The 26,411-nt window shown below is 41.4% G+C and overlaps 1 protein-coding gene across 4 annotated transcripts; it reads right to left on the reverse strand.

Annotated features, from left to right (window-relative positions):
• Window positions 1–374: 374 nt before the first annotated feature.
• On the reverse strand, window positions 375–26,411 carry ppfibp1b (PPFIA binding protein 1b). 4 transcript variants are annotated; one of them, XM_015964765.3, is made up of 27 exons: window positions 26,260–26,411; window positions 16,051–16,132; window positions 15,550–15,755; window positions 14,394–14,483; window positions 13,813–13,926; window positions 13,200–13,331; window positions 12,419–12,511; window positions 9,420–9,537; window positions 9,292–9,336; window positions 7,975–8,036; window positions 7,801–7,885; window positions 7,421–7,560; window positions 6,052–6,149; window positions 5,342–5,402; window positions 5,097–5,265; window positions 4,702–4,734; window positions 3,959–4,100; window positions 3,736–3,867; window positions 3,341–3,491; window positions 3,143–3,254; window positions 2,951–3,039; window positions 2,638–2,760; window positions 2,121–2,246; window positions 1,859–2,047; window positions 1,517–1,681; window positions 1,313–1,378; window positions 375–1,235 (listed from the first exon to the last, which is right to left on the reverse strand). In XM_015964765.3, the coding sequence occupies exons 2-27, from the start codon at window positions 16,112–16,114 to the stop codon at window positions 1,152–1,154; spliced, it is 2,889 nt and encodes a 962-aa protein (XP_015820251.3). In that variant the 5' UTR covers window positions 16,115–16,132; window positions 26,260–26,411; the 3' UTR covers window positions 375–1,151. The 4 variants fall into 4 exon arrangements, with proteins under 4 accessions (XP_015820251.3, XP_015820253.3, XP_015820252.3 ...); XM_015964767.3 differs by lacking the exon at window positions 9,292–9,336; XM_015964766.3 differs by lacking the exon at window positions 4,702–4,734.

The raw sequence follows: 26,411 nt of genomic DNA on the forward strand, positions 1-26,411 counted from the left end.
CATTGATCTCCTATATAATCACTAGAAAGGCATCAGAAGCAAATCCCAGGTTTAATGACCCTCATCAGGCTTTAATTTATCAAGTAAAATAGGAGACGAGGGCAGAAACGAGACGGGATGAAATGAGAAGGAAAAAGAGAAATGCTAGCATTAGCAAATAAAGTAAGAAGGGTGAAACTATAAAGACAAAGAAGAGATAAGAAACTGGTGGTAAATAAACCAGAAAAACATTCGATCTTTTGTGGATTCGTATTAAAAGACAGACTGCTGCTACTAGAACGTAACTGTTTTAAATAAACTACTACAATAACAGAGAATAATTAGAACATGAAGTCCCTGCATGGAGAGTAAATTATACACGAGGACATCCCAAAATCTCTTAAATTACTTTATTGATTTTAACAGTTAAAAAAAACCTACATGCAGAGATAAGGCTGAGACCTGAATTACACAATTTTTACTTCCTTTCATAAAACATCACATTATATCTCAGCCTGACATTTTTCTTAGAAATGCAACAAGCCAACAGGTTTCCAAAATCCTTCCAGGATAAAAAGAAACTTTAGTAAAATATGAGGAATTTTCAGATCATGCAAGGATATTTTCTAAGTTTCGTAGTTTGAACCATGTATATATGAAAATGTTTGAGTACATGTGAAAGTTTTTGTAAAATAATACAATTATAAGACCATTATTGTTTAGTCGTGTAGAAAAAAACATAGCAGCTATCGGAGTTATTCTAACGTTTAAAAACAGGAACTTACTTTTATGAAATCTTCTCCAAAGAGCAGGCCTTTCTAACAATGTCTCTACAGTCAGAAGGCAGTTTAAAAGACATATATTAACTCTATATTGGCATTTCCCTGCTGGTTGACACTTTAGCTCCATCAGAATCAGAAAGGTTTATAAAACAAGAGTAGAAAATATCTCCAGAAACCAGCTGGCAGGCAAACAGTGGTGTTGTCCTAAATGTTCCCTCTAAGGTCAGACTGAAGGCTTTCACATGGTTTGAAACAGAGAAGACACAAGCTGTAATACTTTTGGCTCTTTGTTTGAATGGTAACACTAAAATAGCGATGCTGGCACGGAGCTGCAAACAGAGCAGGTTGGCACAGAGTTTGATTCACAGCAGAGCCAGGTCCACGGCCGCCTCACGCGTTGGACTCGTCGTCCGTTACGCTGGGGTACGGTGAATTTGACACTTCTTTGAAGAATTCGTCATCTTTTAGCATGCTCTGGATAAAACAAGAGTCACAACTTACAGCTCTTAAATCAGCACCTCTTGGCTTTTGTGCTTCTGCTTTATTCTTACTGTGAGGTTTTGAATTCCTTCGGAGAACGCACCGATCTGTCTCACTGTCCCCTCAGAGTCCTCCATCTGGAGAAACAGATGCTGAACATAAACAAACTAAGAAAACACAAACTAATGTGGATCAGATGAACTGAACCCTAAATATATCCGATATTCAGGTAGGATTGTTCCTGGAACTAGAGACTGAATGTGATTCAAGTTCACCTGCTCCAGCCTGTCCAGGTCGTCCTCGTAGATCTGAAGCTCAAAGCCTTTTTGGAAGCTCCGCCCCTTTGGCATTTCCACATCCATCGGACAAACGTACTCCTCATTTTCATCCTGCTTTTTCTTCCTCAGACTGCCAAAGTTACCAAATGGCAGTTTTCTGGGCTGGAATCAAATAACGACACCTTTAAGGTCTAAAACTTCTAATGTCAAAGGACTAAATAATGTTTCGTTCAGAACTCAATAAATCCAGCAGCAGTTAAAAACACATCATCTTTTTTCATCACATTTTAATTTGGCCTTGTTCCGGACTTGAAACAGTTTCTTGGAACAGAGCATCACCTTGACTTTTGTGGTGGCTGTGAGCAGAATGTAGTCCGGGTTTTCCAGACACTCTTGTTTGAGCTGCTGAGCTTCTGAACCGATCAGCAAACTAAAATGCGTAGCGAGGTGTCGACGCAGCAGAGTCTTGTTGGGCGGAATGTTCAGCAGCTGAGCCATGGTTTCCACGTTGAATCGTGGCTCCAGAACCTGAACAGAAGTCAAACTTTTTTTTAGGAGCTGATCCTTTTGAGGAGAGAAAACAGAAACCTGGTTTTCTCACCATGAGGCCTCCGTGGACACCGCTGCCTCTCAGGTTGGGAGCGTATTCAGCAAGGTCTACAGACCGAAGCCACTCCATCACCCTGTGGTTGGTCCACTGGGAAATCTCCGCAGGTGAAATGTTGTTCTACAGACAAAAAAGTACAGCGAGAGTATTAATTAAGCTTAAATGGTTATAATCCATGAAACTGTATTTAAACTTTAATGTTTCCATGAACTGCATATTTTCTGTTTCTGTTGCAGTTTAAATATTACAAAACCAAGTCAGGCAACTGTTAACGGGTTCCGGAAAGTCAGAACTAAAGTTAAATATTTGCTGGAAAAGCACATTTTTAATTTGAGCCTGGTTGTAGGAGCATAAACCCGCCTACACCGTCTATCTCGGGTGGTCGTAATTATAAGGCTGATTTTGTGTAACTGTTGCAGAAACTTTGCAGCGTTTTCTGATCATCAACATCATCATTATTCACACCTCCAGCTGTCCCTTAACTGGACCACGAGAAGAAACCGGAACAAACCTCGTCCGATGGCCTGCGACGCAAACAGTTTGGGTCGTAGCTGTTGAGTCGAAGAACTTGAATCGCTCTCTTGATACTGAGGTGATGTAGGACACTCCCCACCTTCAGAGAAAGCAGGTCATCCTGAAAGAGGCAGCAATCAAAGATTAGTCATCGTAGAGCGGTGTTTAGAAAGAAAAGTTCAACCAGAACCATCAGCTGCAGAAATCAGGTCATTTCCTGTGGAGCTCATCTGATGCTAAATGCTATGTTTCTACACTCAGATACAGCAGAAGTAATCAGATTACTCAACCAGGTGTGTAACAACACTCACCACAGTCATGTAGTGCAGCACGCGACCATCCACTCTGCCCTCATCAAACTGGGTCTTATACTGAGGGAGGCCTATGTCATCCAGCCACCCTGAGAGGAACCATCGAATAAAATCCAAAATAAGCTGGACAAACCTTCAAAACAACTGTTAAATGTCCTTAATTTACAAAAAGATTTGGTAACAAGTACTCACTTGTCACCCAGTTGTAGTCCAGCTTTCCCTTATTATCCTCCTCTTCTGAGCCGAGGGCCTGCAGAGCCAGCTGCAGCTTCTTTCTGTGCAGCGGGTGTTTAATGCCCAGCTCCTATTCATCCACATGGCAGACAAGCGATAATTACACCCCGCATGGTGAGCGTTAGAAAACCGCTTTGCTGACTTGTAGCATCTCACCTTCTCCAGGTCTTGTTGTGAAGCCTGCAGAAGGGTCTGCCCAGATGAGATCCACACACGAGCCATGTTCACGTAAAGGCCGAGACCCTGCTCCTGCAGCCAATCACAAACCTGATCCTTTGACCATCGAGCAAATGGAGCGTCTACTTCACTGAAAAAACGGATGACAAAAATTTTTAAACAGCTCCATGTCTGCAGGTTCGTCCTTAGCAACTTACAAAAACACAGATATGAGATCATCATTATTACTGAGACTTTTGTGTCTTTGTCATCCCTACAAAGGCTGTTCTTGTCAAACGCTTTTCATTATCGCCCATAGTCGTTGTTGAACAGAGATTCAAAACACAGAAACCACATTCTGGCTTCCATTATTCAGGCTGAATGCACAGACTCACTTGTTGACTCGCTGGAGATCACGAGACCAGCCCAGTCTGGGTCCTGCTGTGGCTCGGACTCCACCCCGCTTGAACTCTCCCTCTGGCAAGTTGTCATCCAGGTTAAATGTAGTGGACTGGCTCCTTTTGAGCCTTAAACGATACATTTAGATTTTGAAATTAAAACAACCTCACGGTAGTCTCTTAATAGTACATAGTTCATTTTAGTACGATTTCGACTCACTTTCCAAAGAATTTCTTTATTCCTTTGGACTTCTTCCTGTTTTCCAGAGTTGTAGGAAGTGTGTGTGTGCTGTCACTGTTTGGTGACCTCTGTGGCATCCCGGCCAGATCCAAATGGTCGGTGCCTTGCAGTTCTGTTTGAGCTGTATAATCAAATTCCCACACAACATCCTCGTGAGAATCGATGGTGAGAGACGTGAACAGACTGGTAGAGATGCAGTTAAAGCACACAGGCGGCGCAGTGTGCCAGAAAGCACTGTGCAACACATGACGACTCTGAGACAAGCACAGACTGAGAGGTCATGGCGTGTGTGTGTGTGTGTGTGTGTGTGTGTGTGTGTGTGTGTGTGGTATGCATGCTGATGTTTGACCTAGGCTGCATTAACACACGTTTTAATCATTAGTTGTTTTACTTAAAACTTTTAAACGGACATTTTAAGCTCCAAACCTGGATCCTAACACAGATTTGGGTTTGTGTAAGGCTTTAATAGACAAAGGTGCATTCTATACATGCAGACACACAGGTGTCTCAACACACAGCACAAGGACTGTATGTTGAGCAGGCTTTTGTGCAGCAAAGCACAGAGATGACGTGAAGGAAAGCATTCAGATACTAAATCATTACCTAAAAAGGTTAGAATGAGTTTAGAAAAGCATCAAGAGAACAAAGAAACAGCTGGTAGTTTCCTTTGTTTTTGTTGGAGAACTACAGCAACCTTTCAGGACATGTAGTCATTACTGTACCTAGCATAGGCGCACTTGCACTCCTGCTGCGGTCTTCATGTGTTACAAAAATACACACGACAGCGTCCAACAGAAGAACAAGACAAGAGGGCAGAAATTATGATTGAAATAATAACGGTTTTGGAGGCGAGACAGAGACACAAACGGAAAGGACACGGAGGAGACAAAGGGCACACGCTATCATGGAAACAGACCTCCATATTTAACCATGAATCACAGTTTATGTGGGCTGTAAATTATAATCCTGGCCCGTATGGGTGTGGTTTAGAGGGAAAATGAGTGGTTAAGGGTGGAAGAAAAATATCCCAAAGAAAATCTCTCACTGAACAAGTGAACATCTCTACGTCTTACTGATGACAACGTGATAAATATGAAACCAAACTGCGCCGTCTTACCGAGGTTGGGGCTGTTGGATGTCTTCTTGCCTCCGCGGATCTTAAAGAAACCTTTTCCAAAGGATGAGCGAGCTTTCCTGGAGCCAAAGCTGTCCTCTTCTGAGGAGGCAGGCAAGGTGGCAGATGGATTCAGAGGTGGCTTTTCACTCGCCTTGTCTTTATCTGAACACTGAAAAACACAAAACATAAAAGTTACATATTGACTCAATATCAATATACGAGCATTGGTCTGCCCCCCCATTTACCTTCTCAACCTTGCTTTCCTCCAGATCCACCTGGGCCTCAGTTTTAGTCACAACTTGGCTTCTAAAAGGAGATAAAAACAGGACTTTGCACAACAAAATAATGGTAAACGGTTTAGCCGACAGAAAATCTTGCAGCTAGAGCTTCATTATAACAATTTAGCATCTCTCTAATGCTGACCGGTCAAATCAAAAGTAAATGCATTAGACTTTAAACATCGTTTCACTTTTCCTTTTTGTTGTAAAACTGACAAAAGTAAATAAATTTGCATTGTTTGTTTCCTCAATAATCATTTTAACAGTTATGATTACTCTGAGCTGACCTAATTTTGTAAGTACTGCCCTTTCCTGCTTTCATGATGAGTGAAGCTCTGCCTCAAATGGTCTGATTTCCTGTCACTTGAATGCACAATACCGCGTCTCATACTAATGAAGAGACACTATTGTATTTGTGGTGATCTGGAATGCGACGGGAAACTCTGTGAGGCAATGAGATGTTTATGTCAAACATGCTGCACGAGTGTGCCAGCTAGTCTCATCACCCTTATCAAAAACTCCAAACAGCATAAACACCAAATTCATGGTTAGAATTCTGTTTCCTTATTTGATTAATTTACGTACATATGGGTAGAAGTAATAACATGTGCCACAACAACTTTATTCAAACAAGAAAAAAGCAGCAAAAATAAAATGTAATTTTTAAAATATTTTACTTTTCCACATTTGTTGACGCATGCTCAGAAATTTGCTCTGGATCAGGAGGGCTGGCAGCAGGAGAAGGCTCTTCACTCAGTCCACTGAGACTTTCCAACTATAAATAGATCAGGAGAAAACAGATTATGTTTTTAACATCCAGCTAAATGTTGTGTTAAGCCATTACAACTGTCTAAATCTGAAGAAACATTCAGAAAGGGCGGATGCATTTCATTGAGTGACCAGATTTTTCACATTGAAACTTGTTCATTTGAATCTGACGCTTTACTAAAAACAGGGTATCTGCAGGTTTAAGGGAGCCAAATTTAAGACTTTTAAGACATTTTTTAAGGCCACTTTGACCAAATTTAAGCTATTTTTAAAATTAAGTTTAAGCTATAATTTCCAGCTATTGCCTGGAACCGGTGCTTACCACGTCGCGAACGTGGGATTTGCCATCCAGTTACCATTAAACAAACACGTTCTCACACCCAAGGCATCAAAATATGATGCGTGTGAACAAGCCTCACTATATGATGATTCGGGACGCCCCAGCGCGTCAGGAGACGAAGATCAGGGACACGTGGCTCCGCTGGCATCACTGTTTGACGAGCGCGGTCACACGGACAATATTCGACTATTTAACCTTCCCCTCACCCCAATCCTAACCTTAAGGTCCATAAACTGTGACCTTAAGGTTATGATTGGGGTGAGGGGAAGGTTAAGTAGTTCTAATGTCCGTCTCAGCACCAGCGTCGGATACCGACACTCTGGGACACTGCGTCACCAGTTTGTCCCTGATCGTCGTCTTCTGACGCGCTGGTGCGTCCCGAATCGCCATATATTGAGGCTTGGTCACATGCGTCATATTTTGACAACTTGGGTGTGAGAATGTGTTGACTAAACTTCCACTTCCCCATGGCGCAAGCTCCCACTAGCTCAACCAGCTAATGTGCTAATCTAAAAATAGCCCCCTTTCACAACCAACTGAATGTGTACTTTTCCGCTTACGCCAACATCGTACACAAAAAATGCTGAACACCAACTAGAAAATCACAAATTTTATAGAAATAAAAGAATCTTGCTTATTGGGTCTTTGGTAATTTAAGACCTTTGTACACTGTATTTAAGGATTATTTGTCATTTTTAAGGATTTTTAGGGCCTTAAATTTAGAAAAGCAAATTTTTAAGGACCCGCAGATACCCTGTAAAAATACTCAACATTTTTTACTCGGCGAGTTTAATGACTAAATCTGATTGATGTGGAAAAACGCACAAAACCTACTGATTAACGATTATTTTTAAGACATACTGTGGCTTGAATTTAGTCTTTTCAAAAAAGCTAACAAATGCAAATTATACTATTGCGTTATATTTTAATTTACTGACCTCATCCAGCCTCTTTGGTTTTAGCTCTTCAAAATCTGAAACTTCCTGTTTTTCAGACTCCACAGATCCAAAGATGGAGGAGAAGACTGAACTGGATCCATCAGTGGGACTCTCACCACACTCATTATCTTTTGTTTTCTCTGGTATGAAAGGATAACGAGATCAAAGAAGAAATCGTGTGGCGTGTAAAACTTTAGCTCACTAGACAGATATCATCTAAAGCCATTATTTATGACCCATTCATCAAACACAATAAACAAATTACAAGTTTGTGCAAGTTGAGAAGCAGAATTCAAACAACTGGAGAAATAATAGAAAAATATAAAGCTTGCACTTGTGAACGCTACATATATGTGTCTGCTACTCTACAGTAGTCTGACCTTTCTTTCCTTGTACAGACATCACCATGTCCTGAACTTTCTTGTACCGAAGAAGTGACTGCTTCAGCTCCTCAATCTTTCGATCCTACAAAATAAAAGTCAGACTCATAAAATTAGGCTCAGTTCCCAGGAAGAGATCTGAATAATCTGGTGAGGGTAAAACGTCAAAAGTACCTTTTCTTCATTCGCTGCCATCAACGACTCAACTGCTTTTTTCATTCTTTGCACTTCCACATCTAGTGAGGACAGAATACAGTGATAATCAAAGAAAGCTTTGTAAAAAAAAAATCAACTGTGGGAGGAATAAAAAGCGTAATCGCAGGGTGAAGGTGGAAATGTAAATACATTTATGTTACTTCCATTCCAGTGTCATCCATACCATAACACAATATATTTGTGTAAGGAAAGATTATAACCTCTGTTAGAACATTCTCAGTTTTCAGATCACACACTCTGGTGCAAGGTTGTTCAAGCAGTTCACCTACTTTAGCTTATTATTTAGTCCATAAACAAAAGGCTTTTCAGTAAAACAACCATTGGACTCATTAAGACATTAATTTAAATGAGAAACAGGTATTATCATATAATGAACACGCATTACATGGTTCTTGTCTGGAAACATTATGTTATGCACACATTCTGAGCCTCCAACACCAAAAATGTGTTCTATGAGAGCCTAGAATTGGTTTCTGAGTAATCTGAGGAAGTTAAAATATAAACCAGTTCCAAATGGGGCAAACTGTAGATGGAGATGCTGTCATGTAGTGGTTTTGTCTGAACACCGAGGTAAAATGACGAAAGGGAAATCACGGGAAACTTAAAGCATCCACAGAGAATCTACGACTGTTTACCAGAGATAAAGAATATTTAAACACACGAGCTCAGACACGATCAAACAGGAGTTAGGGAACAGATGGTAACGTCCAAAATCTACTAAACTGAATGTGTTCAGACTTTTGCTGAAGGAGTGTGTGCATACACTGAAAAATGAAATGGTTCCTTACACCTAAATTCATTAAACAGGACAAGCACAACTCTACTAACTCTACCAGTCAGACAACGAACAAGAAGAAAGTACAGGTTAACAGGGCAGGCACGCACGCACGCGTTGGTGCCAACGAGGTAAAGTTTAGAAGACTTTATCATCATCAGGAGGTGATTCTTGCTGGAAAACACGAGTCAGGAAGATGAGTGGATAGCTTCAGTGGTTAAGACAACACTTCATTCCACATTCCTGTAGAAAACATGAAGCCAACAGCCTGTGTTGCTGTTTTAGGCTGGTTGTTAAAACACAGTGAAGAGGGGTCAAAAAGGCCTTGCTCTGTTATAAAAAACAAACAAGTTCAGTGGTTTGTTCATGATCTAGTTCTGTGTTATTAGCATTTGGATGAGTAACGATGGACAAGCAGAGTTCAGGTGGCTCATGCTCGTTCATGCAAACAGGTAGAAAGGGGTGTAGTAATGAACACAAGCAGAACCCCACCCCCTTACGTTTTTCTTTCAGCCTTTTTCTTAACGTTTCATCGGGATGAGAGACTAAACGGGACAAAAAATGAACAAACACTGTTGAGATTAAACTGGAGGCATGCTTGATTTCTGTGATCAGCCACGTTTCCCACCTCTCTCTAGGGAATCCGCGTTGCTCATGGCGATGGATTTGAAGCCCGTCTCACTCTGTAGTCTTCTCATCTCACCATCTTTGCCCTCCAGCTGCCTTCTCAGTAAAGTTAGCTCCTCCTGTCCCACACAAGACAACAGTGAGAGCATTTTCCCCACAAAGGCATCACCTCCCCCACCCTGACTTAACATAAACCAAAACACAAAGGTTCACAGATGCCGACGCTGTGTTTGAAGCCTGCAGGCCACACCTGCTGGAAGTGTAGTGTGTGTGAGGCGGGTGGCATGCACAGATGTCTTCCAGGGCTGAGGAAAAACCAAAACATCAGCAAAATATAAAGGTGTAAGAAACCAGAGCAGAAATCAAGGACAGAGACAAACATTTAAAGGTAAAAAGAGGAGCAGAAAAAGGAAAACAGATTAACAAGTGTGAAAAGGTGGTGAAAAATAATCCCACATTTTGGGAAGCAAGAACCTAGAATTAAAGCATACCTGTGGTTTGAAACACGTGTTTGCAGAATAAGTGCTTTGTTGGTGTGAGGAAGTGGTATTTCTAATTGCACTTGACTTTTTATTTTATCTTTGTATCGCAATGTTTTATAAATTAAGTTAATTTATTCTGCAAAAAATCGAACCACGATGCAAATATGTAGTTTAAGACGGCAGAGCCAACAGATTTATTTTAGGTTTTTGTTATTAAACGAAAGACCACAATCCACAATCATACAGCAAACACAACAACCATCCAGAGAAAATCCAACCTTTACAACCTGAAGTTTGTGCTCTTTCCTCTGTTTCCCAAACTTCAGCTAGCCCGTTCTGAGTTTCATACTAGAAAGCTTAGCCATTAGGGACTTGGCAGTAGAGAACCAGCCGCAGGATGAAAGAAATTTATAGAAAAAGTCAGGAGGTCAAGAAAAAAGGAATGTTAAAATTTTAAAGCCATAAGCTCATTTTATGTTTATGTATTTAGCAGACGCTTTTGTCCAAAGCGACTTACAAGTGATAATCGGCATGTTGCCCTTGAGGCTAACAACAACAATAACAACAACAACAACAACCAATTTCCAGTCAGTCGTAGGTGGCAGTGAGGCAGCATGATGAATCATGGAGAGGAGGGAACAAGGAGTGGACAGTAGAGAGGGGGACGCATGCAGGGAGGGTGCTAGTTTAGAAGATGCTCTCTGAAGAGCAGGGTCTTCAGGAGTTTCTTGAAAATTGAAAAGGAAGCCCCTGTTCTGGTAGTGCTTGGTAGGTCATTCCACATTTGTGGAACGATGCATGAGAAGAGTCTGGATTGTCCCGAGCGTGGTGTAGGCACTACTAGCCGACGATCCTGTGATGACCGGAGCGGCCGGGCCGAGACGTAAGCCTTTGCAAGAGGATTCAGGTAGATGGGAGTCGTACCATCTCGGACTTTGTATGCTAGTGTCAGCAATTTGAATTTGATGCGTGCTGCTAGCGGTAGCCAGTGTAGCTCAATGAACAGAGGGGTGACGTGTGCTCTTTTTGGCCGATTGAAGACCAGACGCGCCGCTGCGTTCTGGACCATTTGAGGAGGTCTCACAGTACAGCCTGGAAGACCAGTTAGAAGGGCATTGCAGTAATCGAGGCGGGAGATGATTGTAGATTGCACCAGGAGCTGGGTGGCACGCTGTGTTAGGTATGGTCTGATCTTTCGTATGTTATACAGCGCAAAGCGGCATGAACGAGCAACAGAGGCAACATGGTCTTTAAAGGTCAGGTGTTCATCAATCACAACACCCAGATTTCGAACTGCCTTTGAAGGAGCCAGAGATAGGAAGTCATTTTGGATTGAGATATTGTGCTGTATGGATGGTTTTGCTGGGATGACAAGCAGTTCAGTTTTAGAGAGGTTGAGTTGGAGATGGTGGGATTTCATCCATTTTGATATGTCAGAGAGACAGTTTGATATTCGTGCAGAGACAGTGTGGTCATCCGGTGGAAATGACAGATAGAGCTGGGTGTCGTCTGCATAGCAGTGGTAGGAGAAGCCATGTGATCGAATGATCTCACCCAGTGAGGTGGTGTATATGGCAAAGAGAAGAGGTCCTAGTACAGAGCCCTGGGGGACTCCTGTGGCAAGATGGTGCACGGTAGAGGATTGTCCAAGCCAAGATACACTGAATGATCATCCTGTGAGGTACAATTCAAACCAGGCGTGCCTTCTCTGTGATGCCCATGCTAGAGAGTGTGGACAAAAGGAAGCCATGGTTGACAGTGTCAAATGCAGCCGATAAGTCGAGCAAGATAAGCACTGAGGATTTGGCAGTTGCTCTAGCTTCTTTTAAGGATTCCGTCACTGCTAACAGAGCAGTTTCAGTGGAGTGGCCCTTTTTGAACCCAGATTGGTAAGGGTCAAGCAGACAGTTTTGTGGGAGGTATTCTGTGATCTGCTTGAAAGCCACCCTTTCAATGATTTTGGACAGAAAAGATTTTAAAGCACACACATTTAGAGACTGTGTGGTAAAACTGGGAAAATACAAAAACACTAAGTCTCAACATGAAAACACACATGTGTTACTTTGATGTTTTATGAACAAAGATCAAGTGGAGACACTGAATCTGGTCGGATAAGAATTCCTGAAATAGACTGAACCCTCATCACAGTGGGTTTTTAACAGAAGTAAAGAACGATTTTTTATTTGTCCCATACTAAAATATAGGTTAAAGACACAAAGTAATATGTCTTTGAGGCAAAAATGACCTAAAAGTGTAGAAAACTCATGTTGCGAATGACCGCAGTCACCAATTCTTGTTATTTGTCTTACCCACATATGTCTGATCTTTGAATTGTGTGTGCTGAAACTGAATTTCATTTCTCTGTATGTCCTGCACATGTGGAGAATATGACAATAAATGACTTTGAATCTTTGAATCATTTTTTGTATTTAGGTAGAGAAAAAGTGCCCAAATTATTTACAAATAAAGTTTTGCACTAAGAGAACTTGAGACAGCAAAGAGCCCTTTGAGAACTCACCTTTGTGGATTTGAGTTTCTTTTCGTATTGTAATTTTTCACTCTCCAGGTCAGTCAGTCTGTACCGCAGTTCATTAATTTCAAGAATCAAATCCTACAAAAGAAAAGCGAATATCACTGAGAGCTCAGAAGACTTTCAAATTTGACACTTCGCTTGCTTTTTTTGAAGACGCTCCATTGTAGCAGCTTTCAGGTAAAACTGGAGCTAAAAATAGATTTGTCTGCTTATAGCTCACAAATCAGGAAATCTTTTGTTGATGAAATATGCAAAACCGATATGATGCAGTCTAGACAAACTCCATAAGCTATCCCAGATGTGTTTGGGGAAACTCTTCAGAGAGTAAAAGCTGCAAAGCCGCAACAGCAGCAGAGATAAAATGAGAGGAAGCTGTGATTTATGTGCTGTGAGGAGGAACACAGACAGCAGCTTTTTTTCTTCCAGCGGGGTGGAAGAGACAACTGCGCTGCTGCAACAACAATAACATGACATGTTTAAAAGTCTTCCAAGCACTTGGCATGGTTCATCTGGGACTAAATATCTCCTCATCTCCCATAAACAACTTTCTATTCATGCATGCATGGTAGCAAACTGAAATGAGGTGATGTATAAATAAAAATACCCGAACCATACAGATTTTAATCTACTATCACAAGAACCGCTGAAGGTATTTCTCCAGTGGGCTCTCAGCTAATCTCAAAATTTTGCAGCTAAACAAAAACCTCTGTAAGAATAAACATTGCTCACACAGATTTTAAACAACAAGAATAAGGAGCTAACATACGTCACTGTCCCTGAACCTCTCATCGAAGTTCATCCTCTCCTTCTCCATAGCGTTGAGTTTCAGCTTGAGGTTGGACACTTCAGACATCAGTTCAAGCTTCTGAGTCTCCAGTGAGGTTCTGCACAAAAGCTCCTGGTAAATGATAAAGACCAAGAAGACAGATTTAATTAACCAAATATAAAAGCATTTGTGGATTTTATTGCTGATGGAACAGTAAAACTCAAGTCCAGTTGCATATGCAAGATATTTGTTTTGAATTTAGAATCTGTGTTGTTAGTAAAACCACTCTGTTTTATTAAGAAAGCATTTAGTTATTAAAGGATTAAGACTGTAAATATATGGCTAACAAACAACCACACTGATGTTACTAAATAATCAGCATTTTCATATAAAATTATATCAGCCCTTTAAGATTTTACTTCCATAAATGCACAAACAGTGTCGGTTAAACGTCAGAGCCAACTTCCTACATGGACATCACATCTTTTACCGTTACTTGGTTCTTGTGAGACAAGTTTAACTTTAGGCAAGGCAGTTTTATTTATATAGCACATTTCATACACAGAAGTAATGAAACTTTAGCATTATTCTATAAACTTGAACAGACACACACCTGCTGCAACATCTCCTCAGTTGCGTTGAGTTTCTCTCTATGCTCTTCCAAACACAAGTCTAAATCTTGGATCTTCTCTCCCTGAGCCTCCACCTGGTCCGTCAGCACACTCACCTGCACACAACCAAGATGTGATGGCGTGTTTAGACAAAAGCACTCCTACAGTAATAGAACACTCATGCAGTGATATAACAGTGAAACACACAAGCTGATTTACAGATGTGACTAGACATCGGTCAATGCATGCATGCTATGTGAAAAGTTTCAGTTCAAGTTAACAGTCTTCATGATGCAATGTCATAAATGCTAAGAAACAGATTTATCAGGCACAACATGGACCAAGAATTACAAATGGAGAGAAAGCTAATTGTATTTGTTTTATGTATTCTATAAAAAATACTGGTATTGCGGGCTTGGTGTGGGAAATGGTGACAAATCAGACCAACGTATTTTAAAATCTAATGCATTCACAATAAATCAAGGCAGCTGCAGTATTTTATTCATTTTAGTCTGTACACTTTTATGCATTTAAAAAAACATTTGATATCAAATTGTGCTGATGAGAGGGGGTAGAACAGTACCTGAAGCACCAGAGACTCTTTATCGCTCTCTAGTCGTGACAGCCTTTCCTGGTAGTGGTCACCCCCACCCAGAGAGATGTGTCCATTTGACTGCAGGAAAGGGAAGAAGGAAAAAAAAAACAGTTTAGTCCTTTAATCATCATTACCTTCTCGAGGGTTTAATCTGTCTATTAATAATCTAAGATTATTCTTTGTAATCTAACTGACTGATTCAACTGCTCTGAACAAATAAAACCTTACATGGTTAAATAAATGCTGGCTCACATTCAGACAGCTGTGCAGGGAGCGAGTTACAGCATTACACAAAAACTCTCCATGGCCTACGGGCCTTCACCCTCCCAAGAACAACTCTGATTCACAAACTGTGCGTTTCTTGCTGAAACCTTGCTTTGACATCAACATGGGTAATACATCCTTCTTTCACAGGGAACACAGCAGAGCAGGACAACTGTGATTGCTCTCAGCAAACAAATAAGTTGTACAAAAATGTAAAAAAAATTCTTGCACAGGCAGTTGTGCATTCATAAAATAATAAAATAAAATAAAAACTGTGTTACAGGTATAGTGGCGGATCTTTCTCTTCCGGGTGGATCATCTGAACCATCGGTTCACATAAGATGCAAAGGTTGGGCCCCCCACGCCTCAATCGTCAATTTTCTACTTGACAAGTGAGCTAAAGTTCGCCATGCTATTTGGAGAAATTTATTTCAGATTACAGCTAGAAGTTGGCTGCAAGGCCAGCAGCTACTTGTAAACAGAGCGTGCAAAAGGATAACTGGGCGTTCTCTCTCAAGTGCATTTTTTTTTTCAAAACATGAAGAGGGCGGTTCTTTCCTGAAATTCAGAAACATCCTTCGCCATACCTTTAAAGTCTAAAACGCTAAGATGCACATTTCTGTCAGTCACATTTACACAACTTTATTATGCAATTTTTTGGTACTGTGCCATAATCTAGATAACAACAGGAGTGCTGTGTCCTTTAGGTAAATCTTCAGATAACAGGTAAACAGATATGTTATGGGGATAGACTAGTTAGAGGAGAAAGGGGCCAGAGATCATTGCAAAAACTCTTTGATCTATTGTTCATAAACATCCTGTAAGTGTCATCATTAAGCAATGAGTAAATCTCATTCTTCAGGAGGTTACCAAGTCTTACCAGGTGACCATGAAGCCACTCAACCATACTGTCAGCTGTGGATTCTGGGATTTGGCAGCGTAAACTTTCTCTTTCCTCTGTGTCCATCATTTCCAGGACACTCCTTAGGTCTTCCAGAAGGTGAAGAGCCCGCAAGCTACCCATAAAAGGGGACGTGGGCGACTGACAGTCAAATAAACCATTAGAATAGTCCAAGGTCTTCGAGCCTGAGTGCACAGCAGAAGAGAGAAAGTGAGGGAGTGATAAACTTAATAGGCAATGAAATAGTTTGTGGCTTAGTATCTTAAAAGGACTAAAACACACACATCTTATTATAATTCACTGCAGCAAAACCTACAAATCCTTAATCAGCATTTACATATTTTAGCCATAATATATTGAGCCTTTTAAAGGTTTCACACATCTAAAAAAGCATAAAAACATGACTACCTTGAGAGTTGTACTTACCTAGATTTCACATACAAAAGTCATGATATTTAATGCAGAGGTGAAGCATGTTACCTGCTATTATGCCATCCATCTGCTCCAAGGCAGCAGCCAACATGTCGCTGGCATCAGACATCATCTTGAGTCACTGACGAATCTGCAGACACACACAAAAAAAAAAACAATTAACTCAGAGAATTAAACATTTTTTAAATCATAATTAATGCATCTCCATCTGACATATTTTGATCCAATTTTAATATTTTAATGACCTTAGGTAATTAAAAACACACTGTGCAGCCGCTGGTATGCGAGCTTGTGATACAGCTACATGGACAAATTTAGCAAAGCAATTACAGAGCTGCTGAGATTCCTGGTCAGAACACAGCAGTAACCTTGGCATTGAAAGTATCTTTACAAAAAATGTTACCACCCTGGCATTAGGTTGTTGTTCATCCTCTAAGGGGAGACGTCTGGCTGGTAAAATGACATGCTTGTCAATTTGTCAGGAATTTTAAATTAAAGTTTGCAAATTTCATCTTAACATATGATATTCTGACAGTGGGACTTTTTTTAAACTGTTTTTTTCTTTCAGCTCAATGCTACAAATCCAATTTGTTCTGAGAAAAATAAACAATTTATTTCTAAATATCAATCTGACCATTTACCTAAGCATTTAGCACAGAGTATTTTGTGTGTTGCACACAGGACACTTTGTTTGGAGGAGTGTGAAGATAGACATAAGCGTCTCAGTCTGGGACATCTGCTCCAAGGACAACAGTCCCTTTTTCTTCATATATTTAATCAAACACCTCTTGTGTGTACACACACACACACTCACACACACCTCTTCCTTCAATCGCTGCCTCAAATCCTGGGAGTGCCCAACATTTTCAAGTTTTATAGAAACCACCCACAGACCCAGGACTGTTATTTCAGCATTTCTGTGGTAACATTTTCCATTATGTGTAAAATAAGCACGCAGTGAAGCACAAGCTTCGTCACAACATGCAGCAGGGGGAGATGAGAGGAGAGGAACCAGCATGCCACACTAAACTGCTAAAAAGTTTCCAAAAAGAGCGTACCTACTTTTTGTTTACTCTTATTATATGAAACAAACCAAGTTGATGCAGAAACCTATCATATTGGTTTCATGACCCTAAAATTTCTAAATTACAAAAAAAAACTCTGATTATTGAATTTTCCTTTTTGTTTATTCGCAGAGAATAATGTTTTAGATTTGGACCTCAACCTTTTGCTGCAAATCTCAAACATCTTGAGCACAAATTTTGTCAAAAATATTTCTAATAAAATCACATACTATCAGACAGTTGTAGAGTCTAGCTTTGCAGTTAAATTCAGAAGATTTGTGCCAAAGTCGGAATTAGCAAAATATTAGCTGGTTAGCACTTCGACATAAAAAGCTGGATGCACAGAACTCACTTCTTCCCCAGCAGGATCTATTTAACCTTTAACCTGATGAATTGATAGAGAACTCATTTTCGTTTACAACGACGATTTGGCCAAGAGGCAGCAGCAACAGACACGCAGTAAGCTTTACACCAAAGAAAAGCAGATAAGATAAAAACATACAAGATAAAAACAGACATAAAGATATATTTCATATATAATATGTACTCGCAATCAAAACAGACTTAAAACAATCTTTTAAGTACTCAGAAGCAGGTTCTTTGATCAGAAACTATTGATTGCAATAAATTATTGAAGGTAGATAATGGAATGTAGGTAGTGAGCTTCAGTGATTTATGCAGCTCATTCTAGTTGTTGGAAGCAGCAAACTGGAATGAGGAGCAACCAAAGGAGGTGCGAGCTTTGGGAATAACCACAGAGATTAGGTTACTGGAACTTAAATTGTGATGTTTGTTGGACGTGATGAGTAATGAGCGAAGATATGATGGCGCTCTACCGATGATTGTTTTGTATATAAATCGATGCCAATGTAACAACCTGTGGGAATGGAGTGATGGTCACGGTGAGCTGGTGTCTAACATGTCTGTAGGTAGGGACACACGCTCCGGTCGGTAACAAGATGGCGCCTGTGCTTGGCTTAGCCGCAGTCACCGGCCACTTTTTCAAACTTTTCTCCACTAACCTCCTCTTTTCCACCTTGCTTCTGTCTGCGATCCTCTTCAGTAGTGTCCCTGCTACCATCTCCTATGATCGCCAGACTGTTTTGTCCTTCCGTTTGTTCACGATCACCCAAGATGCACTGAGCACGTACCTCCCTGTTTGTTTATCTGAGTGGCACACTGGCCCGGAGCCAAACGACGATTCCAACCAGGGCGCCTCAGCGATGTTTATCCGGTCCCGGGAAAACATGGGAGGAAAAGAGGTAAAGGAGCAGGAATCCAGGTGAGAATGAGACTTCTCTTAAAGCGTGGTTTATCTAGTAAACATCGGCGTGATTTTCTAGCTTCTTGTACTTTGTTTGGCGACTTGAGCGCCACTTCTGCATTCCCGCCAGGCCGCATTGCAGCGCGGTTCATCCATCCAAGTTTTTTAAGGTCGGTTTATCCTCATTCCTCAGTGGTTTCTCCTCCTCTTCCCTACATAAGTGGTTTTTAATAAACACCATGGATCTAACCCTATTAATTTACGTCCACTAACTCGAGCTGTCTCTGTAGTTTCTGATTCCTCCACCTCACTCAGCATGGCTCTATTAAATACCCGCTCTGTTAACAATAAGTCCTTCCTGCTCAGTGATCTAATTCTCTCTAAAAACCTGGATTTTCTGTTTCTGATTGAAGTTTAGCAGCAAACATCTGATTATTCTGGTCTGACTGAACTCTGCCCGAGTGGTTATTCTTTTCTTAGCCAGCCCCGGGGTTCTGGTTGTGGTGGAGGCCTAGCTGTTGTTTTCAGAGACCATCTTCCATATAGTTCTACAACCTCTGGTCGCTTTGCTTCCTTTGAACTGCAGCTGATTAAAGTCGGGCGTAAGGACCAAGCCCCCACAATGCGGCTCAGAAAGTGATCTCAACCCAAAAGTACCAAAAATTGCAGTTCCACCCTCATCCGCTGGGGGCTGGTGTCAGATGCGAGCAAATCCTCATTGACTCCCATGTTAAAAATACCAATTTCACAGCAGAAATAAACATGTTTACAGCCTGGTACCAAAACATGTTTTTTTGTTTAAATTATCTAGTTTACACTCATGACAACTCAGAGGGGGGTGAATTTTTTTCTCACTCTTCTGTTTAAGTGTATTAAAAGCCTAAAATTCTGTATAATTAATGAGCATCCGACCCACGTGACCACCGCCTCAGACCCACATGACCACAGAGCTAGCTTCGTGGAAAGGCCTCAGTAGAGCCTCGGTCTGGCTTGGAAACTGCTCCGGGATTTTGAGTCTCTGTGTTTGTGTATTCTTTTTAGGATATTATTTGTGCAATTGTTGGACAAAATGACTTGCTGTGGCATTAATTGCACTAATAGAGCGTCCAAGGAGTCTCCACTTCATTTTTTTCGGTAAGTAAAATTATATTTATGTATTTTAGGTCACTGCCGAGCTGAGCTTAGATTTTAACAAGTACTGTTTAACCATGAAATTTAAATGTAATAGGGTAAAACCCAGTGCATTTAACATAATGCTGCACTTAGAAAATGGGTTGAAATATAACATGTTGGTGGAGCTGGGTTCCGACTATCGGGCTTGTGGAGCTCTCGGGAGACCTCTGTTTTCCACCCGTTCTCGCCTCCCGGCAGCTCGGCGCATCTCTGTCTGATCGCGGCTTCTGTGTGCTGTGCGGGCTGATGGCTGGGTCTTCCGGCAGCTTGGTGCATCTCTGTCTGATTGCGGCTTCTGTGTGCTGTGCGGGCTGATGGCTGGGTCTTCCGGCAGCTCGGCGCATCTCTGTCTGATCGCGGCTTCTGTGCGCTGCGCGGGCTGACGGCTTGTGGAGCTCTGGGATGGACATCTTTCCACCCGGTTCTCCCCAGCGGCAGCTCTGCGCATCTCAGGTCACAGCGGCGCTTGTCTGCTATACGGCTGCTGGCTCGTGGAGGTCTCGGAGACCTCTGTGGAGGTCTCGGAGACCTCTGTGTTCCACCCGGTTTTACCCAGCGGTCAGCCCGGCGTATCTCTGACTCAGAAGCTCTGGTGTTGTGCACAGTTAACTCCAGTTGTAGCTAGGTTGCTACCTCCGTTAGCTTAGCTCCCACCTCCGCATTAGCTTTGGGTTAGCTTCAGGTTAGCTTGTAGCTAGTTCGACCGGGTGTCGTCAGTTGATCCCAGCCTTACAGCCCCACCCTCAGCTCCACCTCTCTTCCCTTTTATGGAATTGTCTGGGCTTGACGGAACCTGTGACACGGTCAAAATGGCGGTGGTGGCCACCTCCCATTTTAGTACAAAAACTTATTATTGGAGTCTATGGAAACCCATTGTCCATATATGTATGTCGATGGTAAGGACCCGTTCTACTGTGCGGTGGTCTATCGTCCACCTGGTCCAAACAGTGCTTTCCTTCAGGAGTTTAGTGTCTATCCTCCACTGTGAAGCTGTCCAGACTGGTGATTGTTGGTGCTTTAATATCCACGTTGATGATCCCTCTGATCACTTTGCCATGAAATTCTCCAGCCTTATGGAGTCTTTCAGCTTTACCCAGAATGTTTCTGGCCCCACACACACCAGGGGGCACACTCTAGACCTTGTTTTTACCCTGAGTCTAAATGCTGACAGTGTTTGTCCTGAGGACTTTCTTTAACTTGTCAGTTTCTGCGTCCCCACCTCCTGCTCGCCGTATGGTTAGTTCTTGTTTTCTCCACCCTGTTCTTCTGATAACAACCCAGATTCCTTAACTTCTCAGTTTAATGAGCACTGCTCTCTATTCTGGACAACATCTGTCCTGTCAGAACCAGATCAGTTCCTGCAGGGAACCCTACTCCCTGGTTTAATGACAGCCGCAGCCTAAAGCACCAATGCAGAAAAATTGAGCGCTTGAAGAAAACCCATCTCCACATCCATCTGCTGCACCTAAAGGATCTTCTGACATCCTTTAACTCTGCAGTCAGAGAAGCTAGGGTTTCCTATTTTTCCAACCTGGTGTCCCAGAGCAAAGGGAACCCCAAGGTGCTGTTTAACACCATCAGCAGCATTGTCTCTCCTGCCACTCCTACAGCCTCCATCCACTCTGTTGCAGACTGTGAGAACTTTCTGTCTTTCTTTGTGGACAAAGTCAAAGTCAATAAGGTTAGATCTAGCATCTCTTCTTCCGCCTTATCGCTGCCTCTCCCGACTCCAACCAGGCCCATCATCCTAGATAGCTTTGCTCCTGTTTCTTTGCCTGAGTTAACCAAACTAGTTAACTCTATGAAGACCTCTGCATGCCCCCTCCACATCTTACCCTCATCTTTGTTTAAAAGTGCTTTTCAGTCCATCGATCCCAGCGTGCTCTCTATAATTAATGCTTCTCTGGTTTCTGGTCAGGTCCCTGCTTACTTTAAGAACGCTGTAATCCACCGGCTTCTTAAAAAACCAAGTCTTGACAACTCTCGCCATAGCAGCTTTAGACCCATCTCTAAACTTCCGTTCATCTCCAAGATCTTGGAAAAGGTTGTGGCTAAACAACTCACAGCTGCTCTTGATGAACATAACATCTATGATAGCTTACAGTCAGGTTTTCGTAGAGCTCATTCTACTGAAACAGCTCTTCTTAGGGTCTCTAATGACCTTCTGACTCACGGTGATGCAGGGGACTGTTCTGTTCTGGTCCTGCTGGACCTGACTGCAGCCGTTGACACTGTTGACCATCACCTGCTACTGGAGAGGCTGAGAGACTGGGTAGGCCTATCAGGAACTGCTCTGGAGTGGTTCTCCTCTTATCTTTCTGAGTGCTCCTTTTCTGTGGCCGTCTCCAAGTTTAGGTCCTCCACCACCTCCCTTACCCATGGTGTCCCACAAGGTTCTGTGCTGGGGCCTCTGCTCTTCCTCCTCTACCTGCTTCCTCTTCAGCACATCCTGAGCTCCTTCAAAGGAACCTCCTACCATCTTTATGCAGATGACATCCAACTGTACATCTTCTTTAAGCCCCATGAGATGTCTAAGCTGCAGCTGTTACACACCTGCTTAGACTCTATCAAAAAACCTGGATGGCTGGGAGCTTTCTACAGCTGAATGAAGACAAGACTTAGATCCTCATCTGTGCCCCAGACAAGCTGGTTCCAAAGTCAGAGACTCTCTTGGTCAACTTGCTTCTCACACCAAACCTTCTGTCAGAAATCTTGGTGTGACCTTTGACTCTCACCTTGGAGTTTCATGTCAGTTATCTTGTTCACTCTTCCTTCTTCCAGCTCAGGAACATTGCTAAGCTGAGTTCCATTCAGTCCCGCTCTGAACTTGAGACAGTTATCCACACCTTCATCTCCTCACGCTTAGACTACTGTAACTCTCTTTTCACGTGTCTGAGCAGAACCTCCCTGAACTGTCTACAGGTGGTTCAGAATGCCTGTGCTCAGCTTCTGACCAAGTCCTCCAAACACACCCACATCACCCCGCTTCTCCTCCAGCTTCATTGGCTGCCAGTCAACTTCAGGGTTCATTTCAAGATCCTGGTTCTGGTCTATTGGGCCTTACATGGACAAGCACCATCGTACATTGGTGATCTTCTTAGTCCCTACACCCCCAGCAGGTCCCTGAGGTCCAGTGATCAAAGCCTACTGGTTGTGCAGTGCACCAGGTTAAAGACCAAAGGTGACGGATCATTTGCTGCTGTGGCCCCCAGACTCTGGAATTCTCTCCCCCTGAGCCTGAGATCAGTGGACTCAGTGAACTCCTTTAAAAAGCAGCTGAAGACTCACTTGTTCAGGCTGGCTTTTGTATGACCTTCTTCACCACTCTCTCTTTATTCTGCTCTCCCCACCTATCCCACCTTCCTCAGGATCCACTGATTTCCCTCTTTCCTGTTCACTCTCTCTCTTTCTTAACATTTTTTTAATCATAATTGCCTATTTTTGCTCATTTAATATATTTTAAAACATTTTCTAAATGCTTTTTTATATTTTTAAATTTTTTGTTTTTGTGAAGCGCCTCATGATTTTTATCTTGAGAGGCACTATAGAAATGATAATTTCTTCTTCTTCATCTCACCAGGACTCAAAACATCCTTTTGTCTGCAAGCAGCGGTGCTACCAGCAGTACCACCATGCACAAACAACCACAGAAAAAAAAGGTTTTCTGTGAAAAACAATATTGTCATAAATTTTGATAAATCAAACAGAAGAATTTGGACAAATCATTACATATTTACTTCCTCTAATTCACCAACTAAAACAAAACAGAACCTAGAAGACTTTAGAATAGAATAATAGACTTTATTGATCCCACAGTGAGGAAATTCACTTGTTTGAGCAGCACCAACACTGAAGGGAATAATTTGAAGAAAAATAATAACAAAGATGCATGTATATACACATAGGCAGTAGTCTAAAATTGACCACTAAAAACCACGAATATAAAAGGAAAACAATTGGGTTCCAACACTATGCAGCATACTGCAAGAGACAAGGACACACTATGTAAATCTGGTATTGAACACATACTGGATATTCCATATTTACTGTAAATACTTTGTCTAGGAAAATATTGTGTCAATCAACACACTTCTTTACAACAACATCACAACTCCAGCACTCAACAGTAACTGAAGCAAAGCAGAGTTTGTTGTGACTGAACTGAAATGAAGGCCTGTAGGTAATACTTTTCTTCCTTTAGACCGAGTCAGTTTTCTTTCACTGCAGTAAAGCAAATATGGGTAAAGTTAACACGCGGCTTTCAGCAAACATACTTCAAACACAGCCGACCAGGTCCAGACATGCTGCTGTGAAACCTGCTGTCCATGTGTCAGTCAGTGCTAAACGTGTGAAGTACCTGTCTGAGCCTTTCCACATCTTCATTCAGAGCTGAACTCAAAGAATATCTAATTATAGAGAGGTGCACTTCGTCCTCAAGTCCTGAAAGGCTTGTATGGTTTGTTGTCATATGTAAACACATGAGAGTTGTCTGGCAAACAGAGATGGTGTCTTTCCAGAACAAAGGCCAGAATTCCTTAAATACGATTTGTTTCCTTGGTTAGGAAATAAATTAAAAGACATGTTAGACAACTTAAACAATGAGTTAAATTCATGCATCAATTGATTCTGAAAAAGTATTACTGAAGAACCAAAAACAGATTTGGATCTGTTGTTCCAACTATTCAGTTTTAGTTTTAGTCTGCAGGTTTGTTGTCAAAAGGCGACATCTCAGAAATCTCAACAACCAAGCACCTCTCTCAAAAACAAAGCATCACTGTCTTTGAGCATTACACCAACCATGAGACACAAAGAGAGCCCTCTTGTTCATCGTGATGGGGTATTTTGACTAAGAGGCATGAAAAGCTGCATTACACATCGAATGCTTGCAATACCATCTCCCAGCTTTTTAAACCAAAAGATTCTCAAAGCTAAATTAAAATGGACAAAAATATAATAAATAAAAACAACTGCAAAAGGAAATCTTGCCCCTTGGTAAAAGAAATAGCTACATTGCGTACGAAGACATCAAGTAGATAATGAATACTAGAGGGGTAGTGGAGCGCAATAACTGCTGTAAGATCCTTCAGAGGTGGTCCCTTAGGCAGAGAATACCATTACAGCCCATCCTCACAAGACAACCAGCTGAGATCTCAAGTATTCTTGAAAAAAAAAGGTCCCATAATCCCTTGTTAACTTGTTTCTACACATGCACAGGAAGTAGAAAACTAAATAAAAGCCTCGGGGTCTCATCTATTCAAAAGGGGAGGGCAGAAAAGAGAATTTGGAGCCACGAAGCCGCTGACTTTAACAGCCCATGTTGGTTGTAACCCAGTTACTATGGAAAAGCTTGGAAAGAGAAGAATTTACAAACTGAGCATTAAATCATGGAGCTTTTTCTATTTTTACACGGCTAACCGTAAGGATTTCCAAGGCCATGACAGAGGAAGAGCCAAGTCTTTCCACATAATGACACTTTCTATGTTTTGACTCATGCAGGCCTCAGCTCAGTTTCATCTCAACAGGGATTCCATGAGAAAAACTCAACTTCACCTTGAATAATTTATCCTATTCTACCTAAATATAAACAGTCATTATATTTTCCACACTAAAGACTGTGGCTTGTAGCAATACATTGAGAAGGCTGTCTCTTTTGATTCACTAGTAAACATACAGACGCCTGCAGGACGCTGCACCAGAATAACCAGTAGCTATTTTCAAACTGTTAGTGAGCAGAAAGTATCATCACTAATTGTATAATATCCAAGAACAAATTTTTAACTAAAATAAACTATTTTTAAAAAGTGAAACAAGGAACCCAAGATGGAAATGAAATGGAAGGGATAATCAAATTTAATGTGCTTTTTTCCAGCATGAATGCACTAGCTCAGACTTCCCTTTATGTTGGATAGCTGCATGCATTCTTTTCATCTTACTCACGACCTGTCTCTTAATTCGATAAAAGGGGCATTCATTCTTGAGATTGCTGCAAAGTGAAATTCAACACTGCACTGTGCACATGTGGCCCAGATTACAAGCGTTTTATGCAGTTGTTTTGAAGAATGCGTAACAATCTGGGGTCACTCAAATATTTAGTTTGTTTTGGAACATGTTTCATTCTATTTACATGAACTCCTTGCATTTTACTGCATTAATAGCCGAAAGTAACTCAACAAGGATCGTGGGAGGTTTTCCTAAACGTAGTTAAAAAGCCCCACTAATAAACTGTGATGTTGAAAGCATGTGAATTTAGATTCATAGATTATTCTGTTGTTTTGGACAGTGATTCATCACAAAAATAATGTCAAGATAATAACTAATCGAACTTTACATGTCTGAAAATAAATATATAGATCCATTTCCAGACAGTAAACTTTATTATAGATTGGGTTATTCACACACACAAAAAAGCTAACAATTTAACCGCTAAAATCAAACTTTGTGTTGTTAAAAAAAGTCCCTTCTGCAGTTGACACTTGTTATAAATCTGGAAATCAGATGTGAGTCATACTGATTAATTCGTTTCAAAACTTTCAGTTATTGTACTAAAATCAGAAAGAGAGGATCTTCGAGAGCCTGAGCCAGACTGACCCAAGATAAACAAACAAAATACCTGGGAGGCATAAGTAATAGTGGTTACGTGTTAAAAGCCAACGATTAGCCTTGCTGCATTCAGCAACCCTACTAAACCCAGTAGCTAAATTAAATATTAAAATAAATCACAACCCCCACAAAAAGTAAAGCAACAGGAACGCTTACCACAATTCCCCTCGAAGAAGATACGATTCCCCTTGGTTTGTTAACCCTTTTCGCGAACTTTGACATCCACAGGAGCTAGTTTGTGAACTTCTCCGTGCCCACAAGAACAGCCCTACGTCCCTCCACATCTCTACGCCATGATATCGAAGTGA

The sequence above is a fragment of the Nothobranchius furzeri genome, chromosome 4, assembly GCF_043380555.1.
Source record: "Nothobranchius furzeri strain GRZ-AD chromosome 4, NfurGRZ-RIMD1, whole genome shotgun sequence".
NCBI classification, from domain to species: Eukaryota; Metazoa; Chordata; class Actinopteri; order Cyprinodontiformes; family Nothobranchiidae; genus Nothobranchius; species Nothobranchius furzeri.